The sequence below is a fragment of the Xenopus tropicalis genome, chromosome 9 (genome assembly GCF_000004195.4).
Source record: "Xenopus tropicalis strain Nigerian chromosome 9, UCB_Xtro_10.0, whole genome shotgun sequence".
NCBI classification, from domain to species: Eukaryota; Metazoa; Chordata; class Amphibia; order Anura; family Pipidae; genus Xenopus; species Xenopus tropicalis.
In genome coordinates this window covers 70,479,205-70,498,128 of record NC_030685.2, presented here as the reverse complement: position 1 = coordinate 70,498,128, position 18,924 = coordinate 70,479,205, and the positions used below count along the sequence as shown (strand labels likewise).

The 18,924-nt window shown below is 37.9% G+C and overlaps 1 protein-coding gene across 5 annotated transcripts in view; it reads right to left on the bottom strand.

Moving 5' to 3' along the window:
- scn3a (sodium channel, voltage gated, type III alpha subunit) overlaps positions 1-18,924 on the bottom strand; it is a 105,434-nt gene that overhangs the window by 58,554 nt on the left and 27,956 nt on the right. For 3 of the 5 annotated variants that reach the window (XM_031892884.1, XM_012971260.3, XM_031892883.1), the window contains exons 8-14: positions 11,713-11,776; positions 10,695-10,836; positions 8,212-8,418; positions 7,543-7,839; positions 6,128-6,508; positions 3,047-3,179; positions 1,587-1,825 (exon numbers count right to left, since the gene is read on the bottom strand). In XM_031892884.1, the coding sequence (XP_031748744.1) occupies positions 1,587-1,825; positions 3,047-3,179; positions 6,128-6,508; positions 7,543-7,839; positions 8,212-8,418; positions 10,695-10,836; positions 11,713-11,776 (1,463 nt within the window). The remainder of the gene's footprint in view (positions 1-1,586; positions 1,826-3,046; positions 3,180-6,127; positions 6,509-7,542; positions 7,840-8,211; positions 8,419-10,694; positions 10,837-11,712; positions 11,777-18,924) is intronic. The other 2 variants (XM_031892885.1, XM_031892886.1) reach the window with 1 other exon arrangement.

Below are 18,924 nucleotides of genomic sequence, written 5' to 3'. Positions count from 1 at the left end.
TGAATTTTTCAAGTTATCTAGTAATCCTAATGTAAATGCAGTGTCAGTTGTATGTATAATAACCCCAGAACCCATGGGAGGATAAATGCAGTGCCAACTTTATGCATAATACCTCTATCCTATCCTGGTATAGGAAGCCTTCTGTAAAATCCACCTATGTCACTAGCTGTGTAACGATCCAGATCTCAATTGCTGAGTAACACTGCAGCCAATTACTACATATTCCTCTTGACCAGAGGTTTTCAGTCTCTTTTGGGTCAATCCCCCTGTGAGGAGGGTTGACCCTGCACCCCCCCTTAAATTATAACAAAGTTAGAGGTATATGAAAACCATATTCAGTCATAGTCATTCAGTCAAGTTTCAAGAATATCTAGACCAGCAAAGAAGTCTTCAGCCAAAATCTCAAACTAATTAACCCACAAGCTGGTCTTAGAAGTGTATCTAGAAGAGAAATGTGTATTCTTTCCAAATTTCACCCTATTCACATTTTGGATAGGTCCCACCCGCAGCCACTGTTCCAGCCTGGAGCAGCTTATATTGCTTAATGAAAGAGTAGTTGATTAAGTGCAGCGCTCAAGACAATACATGTATGTTCCTGTGTTACATGGTGACCAGAACAGTATAACTTTCTAGGAGACATTGGAGAATTACACTGTCCCCAATAAAGGAATCGTAACACAACGTAACACAGCAGTGCCAGTACTCCTACAGTATAATGCTGTTGACCCAGACTACTGAATGACAGAGTGACCAACAACTCCTGACCACAAGCTCCTTAAAGGAGAAAGAAAGGTAGAAACTAAGTAAGCTTTATCAGAAAGGTCTATGTAAATACAGCCATAAGCACTCACAGAAACGCTTTGTTGTGTCTGGTTTCCTCTGCCACAGACACGCAGCTCTCTGCTCTCTCCCCTCTCCTGTTCCCCCCTCCCTCAAGAATGCTAAGAACTCACCCCCCCTTAGGAATGTGGATCTGAGCCAATCAGCAGGAAGCTAACTCATAGTATAACTAACTGAGCATGTACACCGGTTTTGGTCTTGGTGCAGGAGTGAGGCATTATGGGAACTTTCTTTACACAGCTCAGCGTTTTTTTCTTCCTGTTTGGCTTCTGATCATCTGAACGGGAGAAATATGGGGAGACTTAAGGGCACTATTGAGACAACTGAAGGTATGCCTACAGCCTGAGATTAACTCTTTATTAGCCTTTCCTTCTCCTTTAATGCTTTAGATCCCCATTGCTGATTGACAGAGCAGCCAATAACTCCATGATGCTTCAGACATACATCAGTGAGTTCCTCTTTGGCCAATAACTGCATAATGGTCTAGAGATTGTTACTGTGACCATTAACTATATAGTGCTCCAGACACACATTGCTGAGTACACTGGGGTAATAACTATATAATATTTTAACCCCAATGCACATATGGGCCACCCAGCACAAGCTTACATATTACCTTACACCCACTAGTGCACTGGTAGGCATGGTACTGACAATTCTGAACCGCTTATGGTTTCAGCACTTTCACCCATGGGGTTGGTCAGTGAGCCTCAGTGATAGTAAAAAATGTGAATATTTCAACTTACCAAATTTCCCACATTGAGCGCACCGGCAAATTCATCGGTTATTGGGTAATGCTCCATAGCCATAAATAACGTGTTCAAAACAATGCAGATTGTTATTGCAAGATCCACAAATGGGTCCATGACAATCAAGTTGACAACATGCTTTATCTTTAGCCAAGAGTCGCTGCAATCCCAGATTAGATATGTATTGGCAAATTTATTCCAGCATGGTGGACATTTTTCCCTGGATTCTTCAAGTTCTAAAGGAAAAAAACAATATTTTATGAAAAAATGTAGGAGCTGAAGAGATATGCAGTTTGACACAAACAGAAGGATCCATATATTTTAAAAGAGGGGGTACAGTATTTCTTATAATTCCAAGGATCAATGAGTAATGTGATATAACTGTAATGTGTATTAAATGGGTATAGAATCCTCCTTCCCTTCAATAAGGAAATGCTTTACACACACCAGTGGCAGATGTATCAAACTAAACTTCCACTCAAGAACTTGCTTAGCTACAACATGTTAGTAAATGATCCTCAAAACATTGTATTTATGTAGCTAGAACACATTATCTTTGGTAAACTCAAAAAGTTACTCTTGTGCTCGAATAAAGAGTTCAGAAGACCAAACAATAACACGTTCTTTTGAACAAAGTGACCACATGATAACAGCCAACTCTTTAAAAAGTGGGAAAAGATCCACCCCTGCCCACCCTCACCCTTCTAAACAGAAAACAAACACAAAATATAAATAAGAAATGAAAGGTCATTCTATGCATGGGTAGCACTTGGATTCACTGTAAGGCTAAGGAACCCAAACAAGCAAAAATCAATTATATGGGGTATAAGGGATAGTGTACCATGCTAGCAATGCTAGACTTTAGTCCCTACTGGTTTCTTGAAAGAGGATTATCACATCAAGGACAATGCCACATATAGAAGTCTACCACCAAAATCATCTCAGGGAAGCTACAGTGATGATATACATATGGCCTACCATAGCACTTACCAAGACAGAACAATGGCTACTGTTTTGTGTAACACTTCTTTAAAAAGAAGACCTTGCTTGGAGACATCAAAGCTATAGTAATAATTCAGGACAATGACACTGTAGGCCAAGACAGAATGGCTGCTAATTAGTGTGGTTTAGGTGTTGAGAGCTAGAATGTGTGTAATGTCTTGGCCAAGACCATAGAACTGCCAAGATTCTCACTGGAGGATATTTTTACATAATTGGTCTGGCCCTGGAGGACTTGGAAAAAAAAATTATTTTGCTGTGTTGCTTTTAGAATCTATCTTTCTGGTTAATGGCCTACAGCTTTAAAACAGTTTTCTGCTCACTCTTCATGGTACTATCACTTGGGTCTGTCTTTATCCACCTCCCAAAAACTTTTTGGTCAATTATATTTTGTCACTCTACAGATGCAACAAGAGGCAGAGATTTGATTGGAGTTTATACTAAAATTACATATTCACCTTCCATTGTATTTGTTAGATTGCTGGCAATGCTCAGAGCCCTTTGTCTGAGAATCGGATCTTCCAGAAAATCCATAGAAACATGATACGAACTGAGCCGTCTTTTCCTCAGTTCATTCTCTGTATTAGTTCCCTGAAAGAAAAAATATAGGGTCATAACAAAATCTATTATTGTTATATTGTTAGTGTTAATTACTAACATGCTTCATGCAATGTACAAGGCTAGCCTGCATTCTCATTGTCTGCTTGCTAAATAAATATTTAGGTTTTCTCAAGGCACTGCATACCTCATGCAACAGCTTTTTTTGCTGTGGTGCAAACAAAAGTCATTGGATAGAAGTGGCATGCCACTACCCTGGGTACCACTCCTCTTACAAAGGAAGACACTGCCAAGAAGAACTCTTAGAACTCTATAGGGCTTATTATTTACTTATGGGCTGGACTCATGTGTAAGATCACAAAGGGAAGCCAAATTGTGCCCCTTAGTTCTCATTCACACAGCATCCAGGGCACATTTCTACTGCACTTTGTGCCAGATTAAATGACACACCAAGGCTGCCATCAGGCAGATAGTAAATACAGAGCTCTATTGCTGCCTAACTTACGTACTTGAAAGACAAGCATGGTAGGTAGGGGGTAGGAAAGGGGACTCTACCTGCCTCTCCCTGCCCACCCTCATGAAAACAGCTATGCCAAGAGCTTTCTAAACTAAGTTTACATAACAGGATAAACTAAATGAACTAAATATGTAATTACTGAAAATTTGCTAAGTTTGTAATAACAATATAGTTTCCTAAAACAGAATAAAAATACACTTATAAAGGGTCATTTATTTTGACCAAGTACAAGTGTTAGAGTACTATGGAGCACAAAAGCATGCCTCTTAGTGCTCATTTAAAAATCACGTGTCCGGGGTCTGGCTGCCAAGGCTTCCATGGCTGCCATAGAGCAAACAGTAAGTACATGGCTCTGTTGTGGCCTTCATCTGCCGACACACCCTCACTTGCATGTCTGAATAACCTGCAAGTTACGGGACAGGTAAGGGGTGTGTGGGGGAGCCTATATGCCTTCCCCTGTCCACTCCTACTTTGCAATAAACATTGCAATAGCTATAAATATACAGTATATTCTGGTTATGAGTGGGGAATCTTCACATGTGAAAATGTCCTGCCTGCTATTCCCATTGCCATTTCTAGTGGCAGCCATATTGGTTAAGTACTGAAGGAAGTTGACTTTACTGCTGATGTGCAGATTGGTCTGTAACATATGGTGCAACTGCCAGTCAAATGATGCAACCAATGTAACCATCAGTTAATATATAACTCTAAAAACATTTATTTCTGATCCAAACAGTTCAATTCCTTTATAATGTTATGGGTATTTAGGGTCTCCTTTGTGCTCATTTACACTTATTTATTTAACTGTAAAATACTGTATGAAAATAAAGTGTGCTTAGATGTAATGAGTAACCAAATGGGCAATGTCCAGTGCAAATCATCCGACTGGAGAGAGGATGGCTACTCAAGGGTTATTTCAGGAAAGGTAAATGTAGTAAAAATACTGAAAGCAGTTGCCGGATAGGGGACAAAAAATTGAGAATCTGTAAAAATCTGAGTTTGTAACAGTATATGTATGTGTAGAGTCGAACTAAAAAACATTGTGCCAAATGTGCAAAATTTGCAATGTACTAAACTTTCTAATGAACAATTGTACATTGTAAAATATGACTTTTCGTTCTTATTTTTGTGAATTTTCATTCACAACTTTTATTACTGCCCACTGAAGACTCTGATTTAATTTATTGCTGTAAAGTCAGTAAGTATTTGAGCTTTGCTTGTGATACTCACCTCAAAGTCACTACAAAAAAACTTGATCACAGAAGTTTAAGATAATATAATAAAAAGCAGGGTTTCCTATTGTTTGCTGTTGCCTATACCGCTGCTGACAGCTTGCTGATTGGTCTCTACTAATAAAGAGTTCCCAAAGGGTTGACAATAATGACATGAAATGTAGTAGAATTGATTGGATTTGTGCAAAATGACGGAAGATCTTCCCCAGAGTGGATACTGACAGACTTATAGGGTGGAGAATGTTGACTGCCATTAAAATGGGGGTGACAAGAAGGTGACATTTTTAGAATAGAGAAATAAATTGAAAGAGGATTAAGTTGATATTGTCATACAACACCATGGAAATATGTAGAGGACAGGAAGGCACAAGAGATACTCAAGGCGACAGGACATATACAAGGAAAGAGAAATTACATAAGGAAAGAGAAATGATGCATAAAGGTTGAAAAAGTTCATGCAATGGCAGGCACTATACTGGCCCACAAGACTAATAGTGATGTTTCTGTGTAGCTTCCATTAGGGAAAACCTTATGAAAGCCATGCTTTAACTAGTTTCCTATCTGATTATAACTGTTACTTTAGGTTTTACTTTATTAGTTTAAGTCTAGCCTTTTGTGGGTGTGGCATGAGTTTAATATTGTATCAAATACTAATTACATAGCCACTTATTTGCCTTAATGTACTTTCCTTTGATCACTCTTAGAAAAATGTAGTCAAGTTGCTTGGCATGTCCTAAAACCATGCTGACATCAATGTTATCATAAGTAATACTCTGTGCATCTTTGACTAACTGTCATTAACCAGTTCTGTTGCATCATTGGATGAGACATTCTTTCCTACAGCTCCCACCACCAGTTCTTTACCCAGCTCTTTCTTTACTTCACCCCCCCACTGTCATTCTGCTGTTTGCTTTTAGATCTTCTATATCTTAGTATAATATATATTTTTGTATTTATTCTAATGCTAATGTGTTGCTATACTTAAACATATCATATATCTCTATCAACTGCAAAGTGTTTGGCTTAATTATGTTCTCTTTATTTTTCCACTGTTAGTTATTCATGGATTAGTTGTAATTCAGGGAATGTGTAAAAGGAACTTATGCTGTTAGTATTGTAAAGGCATCGCACTAAGCAGTTGCATTCACAGCTTGCCCAACCAAAGATCTAGTGTTCCTGATGGAAACACCATAAAAAGGCTACCATGCCTTAACTATTTGAAACTTCCTTACATTGTCATCAGAAGCTGGTTTATCTATTATCACCTCTGGCAGAAGTAGTCCAGCAGGCGATGTTGGACCTGATGGGCCACCAAGTAGAGAGACCACTCCATTGCAATCCACCGTGCTGTGCATCTTCCCATTCACTGGCAGCACCGGCAGGGTCCTTGATGCCTTGCTGGTTTGACTTATGTTGCTGTTCCTCCTCTCTCCATGCCTGTGTGGAACGAACAATGAACCTCTTCTGCTTTCATTGTCCTCAAATGTGCTGTGTTCATCATCCGCAAAGTCATTTTCTGATCCTACATCCTTCCCACGGCCTCTGAAGCTGCACAGGCTCGCTCTGCTATCACGCCTTGGGAAAAAGAGGGAGCCACGGAAACTGAGGCGGGACTGCAAAAGGAAAGGGACAAGGTTAAATCAAATAGTATCAGTACAGTATTTTGGAACTTTTGCATTGTATTTCCTTTCTGTACAATGCATGTAGAGCACAAGGATATAAATTGCCCCAGAATTTTTTGTACCATTTACCTTATAATATTAAAAAAAACCATTTCAATAAAGGCCTTCCCTATGAGGCCTCATTTGCGAAGCTGAAGGCAGCATTTAAAGTGCAAAAAAAAAAGGCTGCTATCGGGCATTTTTTTGCACTTTGCACAATGGCCTTTGGATCCAGTATTGACTCTGTTAGTCAGCGCACCATCCAAGATAAGCAGGACAAGCAACCCCTGGGGCACTGGGGCTTACCTTAATGTCCTGTTGCTCCTCTCTGCACTGAGTGCCTAAAAATGAATTTTAAGGTATTTTTAAAAAAAAGTGCCCTAGCCACCAGTAAGATGTTTTCTTTTAAACAGGTGAATGCTAAATTCTACCTGCTGATTGGTTGCAATGGGATATTGCTCCCAGGCAAACTTAGTGCCTTTAATTACATAACCCCATGAGGTCATTCATCTCTTTTTATAGTTATATTTGACTATCAGACTCCCAGTGGCTTGACTTACTCCCAAATCTGCACCAGCTGACCAACCTCTATATGTAATAAAAGGCACTAAGTTTGCCAAGTAGCATTAACCCATAGCAACCAATATGATATGAGGTGACCAGTAAATTCTACCTGCTGATTGGTTGCCATGGATTACTGCTCCTGGGCAAACTAAGTTCCCCTATATGCGTTATCTATCTCTATCTCTCAAGGATGAGTGGAGTGTCTATAATAACTGATACAAGATACTGCTAAAGACATGAACAATGGAAATTTATATAAAGGTGGCTACAATGTTTTTTTTTTTTTTTCTTAAATCTTCTATTGAATCTGCTGGTGGTTACTGTGCCTTTTTGCGTTCTAGTTAAGAGACACATAACACATATAAAACTCATTATAAAATTGTTTATTAAAAGCCAATTTCATCAAAGATGTGTCACAATACCTGATGTGGGGACGAGTACTTCTTCTCATAGGTCAGTCGGTTTCCTTCTATAGAAAAACGAAAGCCTTTCCTCTTTATACTCGTTTCTGAAGCCGACTTGTGGAATTTTTCATCATCTGCCTTCTCATCCTCACCCTGCTCTTTTTGTTTTCTCTTTTTCCTTCTATTTCTTCTCTCCTTAGCACTTTTGGAACTTGGCTTTGATGCCTCAGAAGAGCTTTCTGAAAGCCCACCATAGCCTGTCCCACCACTAAACTCTCTGGAACCGTCCATTGTTTCTGCTGCTAGCGCCGCTGCCTGTAGCAAAATGAGAAAATTCCATGAGATTTCAGGTTACACACCCCTTTGCCTTATAGAAGCAACATAGTTTGAGTTAATTTAATGAGCGTAGATTTTTTTATAAGCATATTTTCTTATTATAGTTTTTAGTAAAACAAATTGCATTTCCAAACATAACTAGACAAATATTCATCTTGACCTGGAAATTGTGTGTGAAGTTCATTTCTACTATGATTGTTTAGTCATTTATCACAAGATCCAAACTGAAAAAGCACTCTTTTTTTGTTTTAATACAATAGGAATATATATGATCATTCCGATCAATAACTGATCATAAGCTTTTGACTACACACATTACACACATACTTGACTTGACTACTACATACACACCTGAATTTCTTCCTGATGTTTTTTCAGTTGCTCCATCATAAGCTGGAATTCTGCTTCTTTCTGCTCCGCTTCTTCTAAGGTTGCCTGATTCTGCTCTTCATAAGCCATGGCCACCACAGCCAAGATCAAGTTTATCAAATAGAAAGAACCCAGGAAAATCACCAAAACGAAAAATATCATGTAGGTTTTACCAGCAGCTCGTAGTGTCTAAAATGGGGAAAAAAAAAATTTTTTACTCAAAGAACTAGATTTATTACATGTGTACTATTTATCAGCAATATGAAAGGAGAACCCCAAATATATAATGTATTGTACAGCCATTTTTAAAACCAAACCATTTATTGGTGTCTTAGATTGCGGCAGTACAAAAATGTTATAGACACAAGTCTAGCGCTGCCATCCAACCTAATCTGCACGGGTGACACTTAATTTGATTCAAACCTATCCTGTATCTAGCCTGGGGGTTTGGGGCTGAACTGCTCATTACTCCACACACATATTGGCATGGTAGAGATTGTGCTTGGGGCTGAATGAGCAAAAGTGAAGACAGGGACTAATGCAGGGACTAAATTGGTCACTATTGGAAGGCACCAATAGAACATGGGAAGAGTTACAGAAAGCTTAGGTAATGGAATATGGATTGTGATGAGCAAATCTGTCCCATTTCGCTTTTATAAAAAATTTGAGAAACCGTTGAAACATTTTGAGGTCAATAAGCAGCTACCACTCAATTTTTGTTGCACACAATCTTTTTTTGTGCACACAAATTTTTTCTCATTTCAGATGCATTAAAGTTGATTGGGTGTTTTTTCTCAAGTTCTTTCTCAAGTCAATTGTCATTTTTTCCCATGTTTTTTCTCACTCCTACCATGTGTTTTTTTTTCAGTGCAACTTTTTTTCCGAGCATGATTCTTTTTCTTGTTCCATTAAAGTCAATGGCTGCTACACTTTTAATAAACACGCAGGGGCTAAGCCCCGCTTGCCTTATACTCGTTGTGCCAGTCACCTCCTTTCTTAGTGTGCCAGAAAAAAGCACCAATGTAAATAAAAATAACAGGCATTACAATAAAATTATATAATTTGTTAAAATGAAATACTTTTCATTAAATAAATGCTAACTGTGGGTTTATTGATGTCAAGTAATGGGATTAGCTTTTTCATTAGTATGCAGAAGCCTGTACATAAATTGGAAGAGTTTGTAGGGTAAATTGTTTTCTTTTACATCTACTTAGATGTGACATTATTTACGGAAGCAGCTAATAAGGGTCATCTGTAGACCACAAAGGTTTGTGTAATGAGCCCTTCAAGAACAGCAAGCTGGGCTGTCAGGCGTTATTCTGCAATGTGACAGAACATGACATCAGGAAGCAAAGAACAGAAAATGAATGAGTTCAGCAAAATTTGAATGATTCTAGTTGCACCAGTCATTTCCAATCACTTTCATTTTAGACTTGCCTGCCCTGAGGTTTTTTTTGTATAAAAGCTTAAACAGAAAACATGGAGCAGCTACTATAGATAGCATGGCACCTTTGTACACATGCCTACCTGACATCATACTGCCATTATTTATTATGATATAGCCAAATTAATTTCTACATTAATGTCAAAGAAGAAAACACATTTTATTATTGTCCTCTTCCATGTGTATCTAAATACTGGGAATATCTATTTTAAATGGGGTTTGCAAAGGGCAAATAGTGAGGGTGTTCCTCTAGCACTTTTTCTTGTTTTTTTTGCTATGGTAGCCCACTACAGATGGAAATGCCCCATGTCTCTGTGCCAAGCCAGCTAGATCCCTTCCCACTAGTACTTTTTAAGCTTTATTTTGCTAGCAGAACTTTAAAGAAGCCAGAAGAGCCCAGTGTGTTGCCCTTAATTTACAAAAAAAAATGTGTTTTTCTTCTCTGCTAAACATTTTGATAATTAATGATAAAACTGCATTACATATAGACTGTAAGCTCTACTGGGCAGGGACCTCCATCCTCTTGTGTCTTTGACTCTTAACTTATTGCAACTGTATCTTTGTTTATTTGTATTTATTGTAATACTTTGTATTTATCTATTATTATCTTAATAACCCCCTGTTTTTATTAATCTATTCTACTGTACAGCGCTGTGTTCATAAGTAGCACTTTATAAATAAAGATATACATACATAAATACATTACATCCAAAGTCTTTGTCTAGGGCCGTAAGGGCAAACAACTTGGTATCAGAAATAAGTCCCAGTTGAAACATATCCCTTGCTACATGCTATTTTCACTGTAAAACGAAGAGTTTCTATATCTATATCAATGAGGCAATCACTGCAACTGGTTTAAAATGATAACTTCCACTGACTGTCAGTCTTTTTGGGCTTGTGTGGTGCTGTTGAGGCCTTAATATACCAGTATACCTACAGTGTATATTAAACCTCAGGTGACCACTTTATCCCTAGACAAATGTTTATCAGATGCTAACTGTATTAAATAAATTGCACTTACCAGTTGATAAAGATTTTCCCAGAAATCCTGAGTCATTAGCCGAAACAGTGATAAAAAAGCCCAGCTAAATGTGTCAAAACTTGTGTAGCCGTAGTTTGGGTTCCTTCCTGTCTTCAAACATACATATCCTTTTGGACACTGCCTGTGAAAAAAACAGATTAAAATAATATTTATATGAGGCAATGATCCAACTACCCTACACTATTACAGTAAAGTCTATGACTGTATATTTCAGTTAAGTAATTAGTTTATATGAGTCAGTTTATATTTTCACACTATCCACAAAGGAATACAGATGGATAAGTAAAGAACTTCTCAAGTCCAAGTTATTCTACAAATGTATTCTCTTGTGTTAAAGCCTCCATAACTGAAAAATGTGTTCTACTGGTGAGTATGGAGAGTAGGCAAAAGCACCCTTTGAGCCTCGGATTTCACTCCACCAAGTAAAATAAACAGTGGCATAGAAAATACCCTGTGTGTCATTATCCATACGTATGAGTTTTTAAGATTCTGAATATGCCTTTCCCCACACCCCTAAGTAAAGCTGGTCTTCCTGCTTTGGTGATATGTCCAGGGGATTACATTCAATCACTGGTAGATTTAGAAGGATGCCACAATTAATTTTGCTCTGATATACTGTATCAAGAAATGTCTAGATATCTAGAGAAAGTTGTAGGACGGCCCATGATTAGACATCCCATCTAAAACTAAGTTTTGTCCTTGAACCTCATTCTGCCATTGCCCTGAACCCTCCTCTTCTCTTTCTCTGCTCATCTACACATCTAGTCATCTTCTCCTTGTGCCAAAAATAAATGTGCTGTACTCTGTGCTTACTACTTTTTTTTCCATTTCAGGTGAATGTGGGTTTTATATTGCAGCTGAGAAATAAATGTTAATGCTCATGTGGATCTTTTATCTTCACTCAGAATCTGGGACAAGAAACCATACAGCTTCTGAATAATGTAATCCTAAAATAAGTGTAAACGTGTAAAAAATTCCCAAAGTGTGTCGCCCTTACCCTGCATCGGAGCTGTTGCCACACAGAAGAGCATCTCTCGTTCCAGGCAAAAAATAAAAATTAGCTATTACGAAAAACAGTAAAAAGAATATTGTTAAATATACAGCATTTTACACCCTTGTAACTTATATTTTATTTACATTTTCAAACATGAAAACATGATTTTAAAACGTTTTTTGTTCATAGACAAAATCTTCTACTGATTCTTACATTTCAGATTGATAGAATTTTCATACTAGACATATGTTTTAGCCAGCAATAGGCAAGACTTATGTTCAGCACAAGTCCTATGTAGTTAATTTGGTTTGTGAAAAAACAACAGCCCATCAAGTTTAATCCCTCCAAAAGATAAATGCACACATATACTATAGATATACACATTCATACCGTTACAATTCTAACTGTAGATCTTAAGATTTCTGTAGCCCTGAATATTATATTTGTCCAAGAAGTCTTTCAAGCTCCCTTCATAGGCATTAATCAAATCTACAATCACATCACCCAACAGGGCATTGTACAACCCTACTGCCCTCACCATGTGAAAAAAGATACCGCACGATCTGTCTGTAATGCCTTCTAATGGACTTGTAAAGAGTTACTATGTCCACTCACAAACACCTTTTCTCCAGAGAAAACAACCCCAACCCTGACAGTCTAACCTCATAGTTTAACCCTTCCATCCCCTTTACCAGTTTAGTTGCAGTCTCTGCACTCTCTCCAGCTCATTAATATCCTTATTAAGGACTGGAGCCCAAAACTGCACTGCATACTCAAGGTGAGGCCTTACCAAGAATCAGTTAAGAGGTAAAAATATGTTTTTATCCCTCAAGTATATATATATATAACAATATATATAAGTTGGGCACATCTCTCCCACCCAAATGGCATCATTTGTACTGCATCTATCCCCTCCGTTTGCCAGCACCATCACATTTTCCTAAAACAAATAGCAGCTTTCACCTGGCAGCCATTTTCCCTCTCACATTATCAGTGACATTTATACCTGCAAACAGAACAAGTGCCCTGTAAAGTTAAAGCAATGAAGAGTGCAGGCTTACACTGGCTGAGCTTACTGTGATAAAAAGTCCTGCTTAGGTTGAGCACTGTAATGGTTAAGCTGAGCTCATGAGAGAAGATAGGATTAAAAAAATAGGAGTTGACAGCTAGAGCAGATATTGTATGGGAATCGGCAATGCCATGTCTTGATTGGCTGCTAGACTGGAAGGTGTGTTTATTAATCTGAGCTGAGAAGAACTGAGCATGCTCAGTAGCCAACAGCAAAAGTAAAGTAAATGGGTTATAGGAGGAGAAGTAATTAAGGGGAAGCTAACCGGAGTGGCAGCTATTTTAAGATTTTAAAGAACCTGTTCACTAAACTTTTGTAGGGGGTTACATGTCCTTCAAGTAGAATGTAAAAGGATAATGACCAAGGACAGACCCTCAATACTCAACTAGCAACACTGGTGCAATCAGGAAAAGTTCCTTTTACCCCCACTCTTTGTAATCTATCTTTCAGCCAGTCCTCTGTCCAAGTACAATATCGGTTCAGTTTCACTTCAGTGAGATAAAGTTATCTCATGCTTTCTCACGCAAAAACAAGATTCAATTCAAGGAGAAAAAACTTTTCTCCAAATTCAGTTCCAGTTTTATTCCCATAGACTTCAATAGAGTTCTCACTTAATGAACTTTGAGATAAGTCTATCTGAATTGAATTGCATCTCAAATTGAATCTTGCCCACAAGTTTTCAGGTGATAAACCTTTTTCTTACTGAATTGAGTCAGTAAGTCTGGCCCAAGATGTTCCCAGCCAATATTTTGTGTGGTACTGTATCCGTACATAAGTAGATCACATCGAGTGCAACAACAATGTCATGTTTTCTCCTCACCTTCTCACAGGACTCAAATACACTTGTCTGGAGAGGTCTATTGATTAAAAAGCCATGCTGGCACAAACTCATAGTACTGTGATTTTAAATGTATTCTAGTATCTTAGCCCTTATTACCCCTTCCAAAAGCTTTCCTACCACAGATGTTAAACTAACAGGCCTATTGCTTCAGACGGAGACCAGGATCCTTTCTTAAATAATGGCATCACATAAGCAGCTCCCCATTCACTTTGCATTATGGCAGACATCAAGAATCCTGGAAGACTGGATAAAGTGGTTTGGCAATCACAGAGCTGAGCTTTTTTAGTACTCTGGGGTCAATTCCATCAGGCCCTGGACCATTCTTCACTTTCACTGTTCGAGCCTCTTTTGAACTTTCTCCAAAGTCAACCATACATGAATATTTAAATTGTAAGAACTGGGTCTATTAAAAAGGAACCTTTAATTTAATGGTCTGTCAGACTGAGTAAAGAGAAGTAAACAAGAGCTCCTGCTTTTTTTCCAGATCTCATCATCCAAATTCTCCTCCCTCTGAAATCAGTGGTACCACCCGCTCCTGCTTTATTGTTATAATACATAAAAATAAATTGGCATTTGTTTAACTCTTCTGAGCAATGCTTTTTTATTGTCTATTTCAGCTTGCCTGATTGCTTTTGTGTATATCTTATTGGTTTACTTGTACATAATAATAGTTTCAGCTGACCCTGCTAACCTGGATTCTTTAAAGGAGGGGGGAAGTAGAATCAATGGCTGTGCATCTGTCTGTGATTTTAATTGCTTACTTCTTACCCTGGGCCAACCCTCCTCTTCCTCCAAAAAATGCACCAGCTGGGAATGTCTGAGATACTGAAACAATATGGTGGCACAGCACCCATAGGAAAAGTACTCCAGACCAGTGCATTTTTAGTGTATAAATTAAAAAATTAAAATCACTGTTGGCACATTTATCAGCTTGGCACCCCCACCCAGTGGTTCTATCTTCTTTTAAAAGCACGTTTTGTTATTCTCAATACTAACTTTTCTAAGATTTCATAATGGCTTTGCTTGGCTAGGTCTTTCCTTGCTTACAAGAGGAAGGACAGGTAAATTTGCATTCTGTTTTTAACCCTGTGAAAAGTCTTTTTCAGTTATATTATCAACTGAAACATAGAATATGCTGTTCAGTTTTGGTCTCCAGAGCTCAAACGGGACATTATTGAGTTAGAGAGGGTCAGAGAAGGGCAACTAAGCTGGTAAAGGGTATGGAAAGTCTCAGTTATGGGGAAAGACTGGCCAAGTTGGGTCTGTTTACACTGGAGAAGAGGTGCTTAAGGTGGGATATGGTAACTATGTATAAATATATAAGGGGATCATTTAATAATCTCTCTAAGGCTTTATTTACCAGTAGGTCCTTCCAACGGACACGAGGGCACCCACTCCGTTTAGAAGGGAGGTTCCATTTAAATATTCGGAAAGGATTTTTTACTGTAAGAGCTGTGAAGTTGTGGAATTCCCTCCCCAAATCAGTCGTGCTGGCTGATATATTATATAGCTTTAAGAAGGGGTGGGATGGCTTTTTAGCAAGTGTGGGAATAGAGGGTTATAGAGAGGCTTCAGATGGGGTTTTTTGCTTTCCTGTGGATCAACTAGCAGTTAGGCCGGTTATATATAGGAATTATGGTTGAACTTGATGGACGTATGTCTTTTTTCAACCTAACTTACTATGTTACTATGTGTCAGTAATCCTTACCTAATTCATTGATTACTGCTTTTAAATTATACAGTCTTGATAAACTAAATTTTGTCAGTTTTATTAAGGTTTTATTTATTTTCTTAGCTCCTCCATTTTATTGTGCAGAAGCATTATCAGGCTACTCACATTGTTACTTTAAAAGCATTTTTAAATAATTTGAGTGTCCCCTCTGGGGATAAAATGTGGGTGAGAAAACACACCATATGTCATTGCTCTTATAGTTGAAAGGTTGCTCTACATTACTCATTGTGTGCTAAAGAGCTTCATTTACTTGTGACAGAGTTGGTACTGTAATGTCAACATGTTCCTAGTTTATAAAAATAATGGAAAAAACTGAATCTTCCCTTACTTAATTTGGATGCTTTAATTGTAGTTCCTCTACCCCTACCATCAGGGTTGCAAGTACAAAACTGAAAAAAGCTCACCAGAAACAAAAAAGGCTCAGTAGACATTTGACAAAGGGGTTATCCCCAAAACCTGTTGTGTGGAATGGCACAATAAATCCACATTTGCAAGGAATGAAATCCTGCTACAGAGCTTGTTTTGTTCCTAGTGAGTTTCTTCAGTTATTTTCCTAGTTCATGTTATTAGGCATCTGTGACCAAGTGGGCTTAGACTGAGATTGTTTGTAGGATCTATATTATTCTAAAGGGAAATAAAGATAATGCCCCAATAAGCACTAAGATACCCAAAAGGATGAAGACCGTAGGAAAATTACAAAATGAACTTTAAAAATAGAAACCAAATACAACCCTTGTACGTGTATATAACTAATTCATGGAGAGTGAAAATGGGATTAAAGCTATAAAGCTATCCATCTGGCAGCTGTCATGGCAAGTAACGAAACACTTACAGTGTTATATATAGCCAAAGTCCAAAGGGGTGGGAGAAAAATCTATAAGGGTAACCTTTCCTTTGTCCTGTATTGGTGCAGTGGTTCCTTATAGTCTATCTAGGGGAGGAACAACTAGGAAATCAGTCAACTTTCAACTTGAAAAGGACTAATTTTGTCACAAGCCAAATAGTAAAGGGTTTGGGGTATGATTCAAAGTGGAACAGGATAACCAAATGTATTCACCCACAGAATACAGCAATAATAAAATAAGGCTGTCACCAGAAAACATTCTGCAATAGGGCAATTGTTGCATGATCCCATTTAAAAGCATCAATTCAATAACTATTGGAAGCTGGTGGCCTTTATGGGACAATTTCATAACCAGAAGACATATTGCTACCCATATCCATATCTGAGACCATAGGGCACATTTATTGGGAATTAGCACAATTCACCATGGTTGTATCTACATTATTGGGTACAATGATATCCTTATTACTGTAGGCACAAAGATCTGAACGTTTATTATTGAAACTGTGCTTGGAAGACACCCATACTTGATGCCAGGACAAGACGAGGCAGGAGTTACATACAGGTCCCCCTAGAACCAAGCGTGCTGGGCATGAAGCCAGCAATATGGTGCAGGGCCTTCCTATGTAGAAACACAAGTAAGATCAAGTGCCAAGTTTTGTTCCTAGCACTAAGGCCTTTTCATCAGTTACATAAACACTATATATATGGACTGACTGTCCATGTCTAGGTCCAATCTATTTTAGGTATAAATATACCTATGTTTTGTTTAGGAGATAGAAGAGCCCAGCAGTCTGATATGCAGCTCTTTTGACACAAACTACAGGGATCAGTTAGCAACTCTGTCTCATGCTTTATATTCCAAATACAAACTAGAAAGACCTTTGCACCTGTTCCCTAATTACTGTAGATTTGTGCAAGATGTAATATTTGCATTAAATGACGCAGCAAGTCAGCGTGCTATTTATATACCCAATGACACCGGCACAGTCTTCTCTAAAGAGCTGGTTCACCTTCACAGACCTTAGTGTTTGAAATAGTACACCATAAATGACTTTTTTCTATTTTAATTTGTTTACAATTTTTCTAAAATTGACATAGAGAAACAAAAGCGTTTCCACCCGCCTCCACGTTGATAATGCTCTTTTTTTCTCTCAAGCTTCATTTTAAGGGTAAAGAAAGGGTTAATTATGGGGGGGGAGGTGGCAGTTTGTTAGGTGCCATCAATTGATTATTATCACTAATGTCAGATCTCAGGGTGGTGCTTCTCTTTGCTGAAAACCACACTTGCTCTGTGTACTATTCTATTGAGCTCATTGTCGCCATTTTAGAGCTCATTGCCCCCCTTCTCCCAGAGATTAACCCTTTGTTTGCCCTTTAAGTCTGTTAGAGAGCAGTTGGATACATTAGTTACCTTAACAGCATAAAAAGCAATTTATTTGAAAACAGTAAGTTTTGTGAAGCTGAATAACCCCTTGAATAACATATCAATATTGGAATTGCATTTCGGTTTAGTTCATAGTCGGACCACTGCTCTAAAATGTAGAGATACGTATTCAAGAACTGAATGAGCTGATGCAGATGCTACTGAATATATATATATATATATATATAGTAATATGTATCATATACATAAAAATACATATTCACATACACAAGCACATTGAGCAAACCCACCATCCATCTCCACTTTATCTGTTTCTTAGCATAAAGCAAAGGGATATATCTGTGTATGATAACTAGCCCATAAATGCTTTACAATAGTTCTTATCCTAGCACCAAACAGTAGAAGAAAAAAATACACTGTATAAATATATCTCTGAACAACTAGTCTTACCACAGCTTAATGTTAATCAATACAATTCCATCTTATATACGGTAAATCCCTACATAGCAAATGGCTGTGACATTCTTCCTAGCAATGATTATGGTTTTAAATGACTGGAAATTCAAAAACCATATATTATTGCATGCACAGTATATGTCATTTAGCACTCAAGACTTAAACATTTAACCATAATCAGTGAGAAATAGAAAAAAAAGGAAAACTATACCTATGAACAATGTAGGTCTCTAAAAATGTCACATAAACCAGCTCATATGTAAAACCCTGCTTCTAAATAAACCATTTTCATAAAAATATAATTTTTTAGTATTATGTGCCATTGGGTAAGCCTAAATAGAAAATTGTTATTTAAAGTCCTAAGGGCTGCCCCCTGGGATCATACAATTCATGGTACACACAAGAAAATCAAGAGCACACATACATGTTAGCGCACATCATCCAATTGAGTCTTTTACTCCCACACTTCTTCCCATTACAGTTGGAGCTGCATTATTTCAGCACATAAAGTATAAACTTCTAGTTGTGTGAGAACCATTCTGATAAAGGATGGGGGCTACTAATTAAGAGAGAACTGTAAATCAATGTTATACCAGATACACCAACAGGCAATAAATATTAGAATAGTTTGAGTCACCAGTATGAAAGCTATTGTCACATACTTTGGCTTAGCTTTCATACCTTCATCAGCCTGAATCAGACTGGAAAATCAAGGGCTGCCATGAGAATGTAATGTTAATTCAGTCTCACAAATGAATATTTATTCATGGATACACCTACTAATGCATTCACTTGGTTGCATTGTGGTCCCTTGGAGTACTGCAGAATGGCTAATGGTATCCTTCGGCATATCTTGCATTTTGGAACCTATAGAAAAGCTTATCCA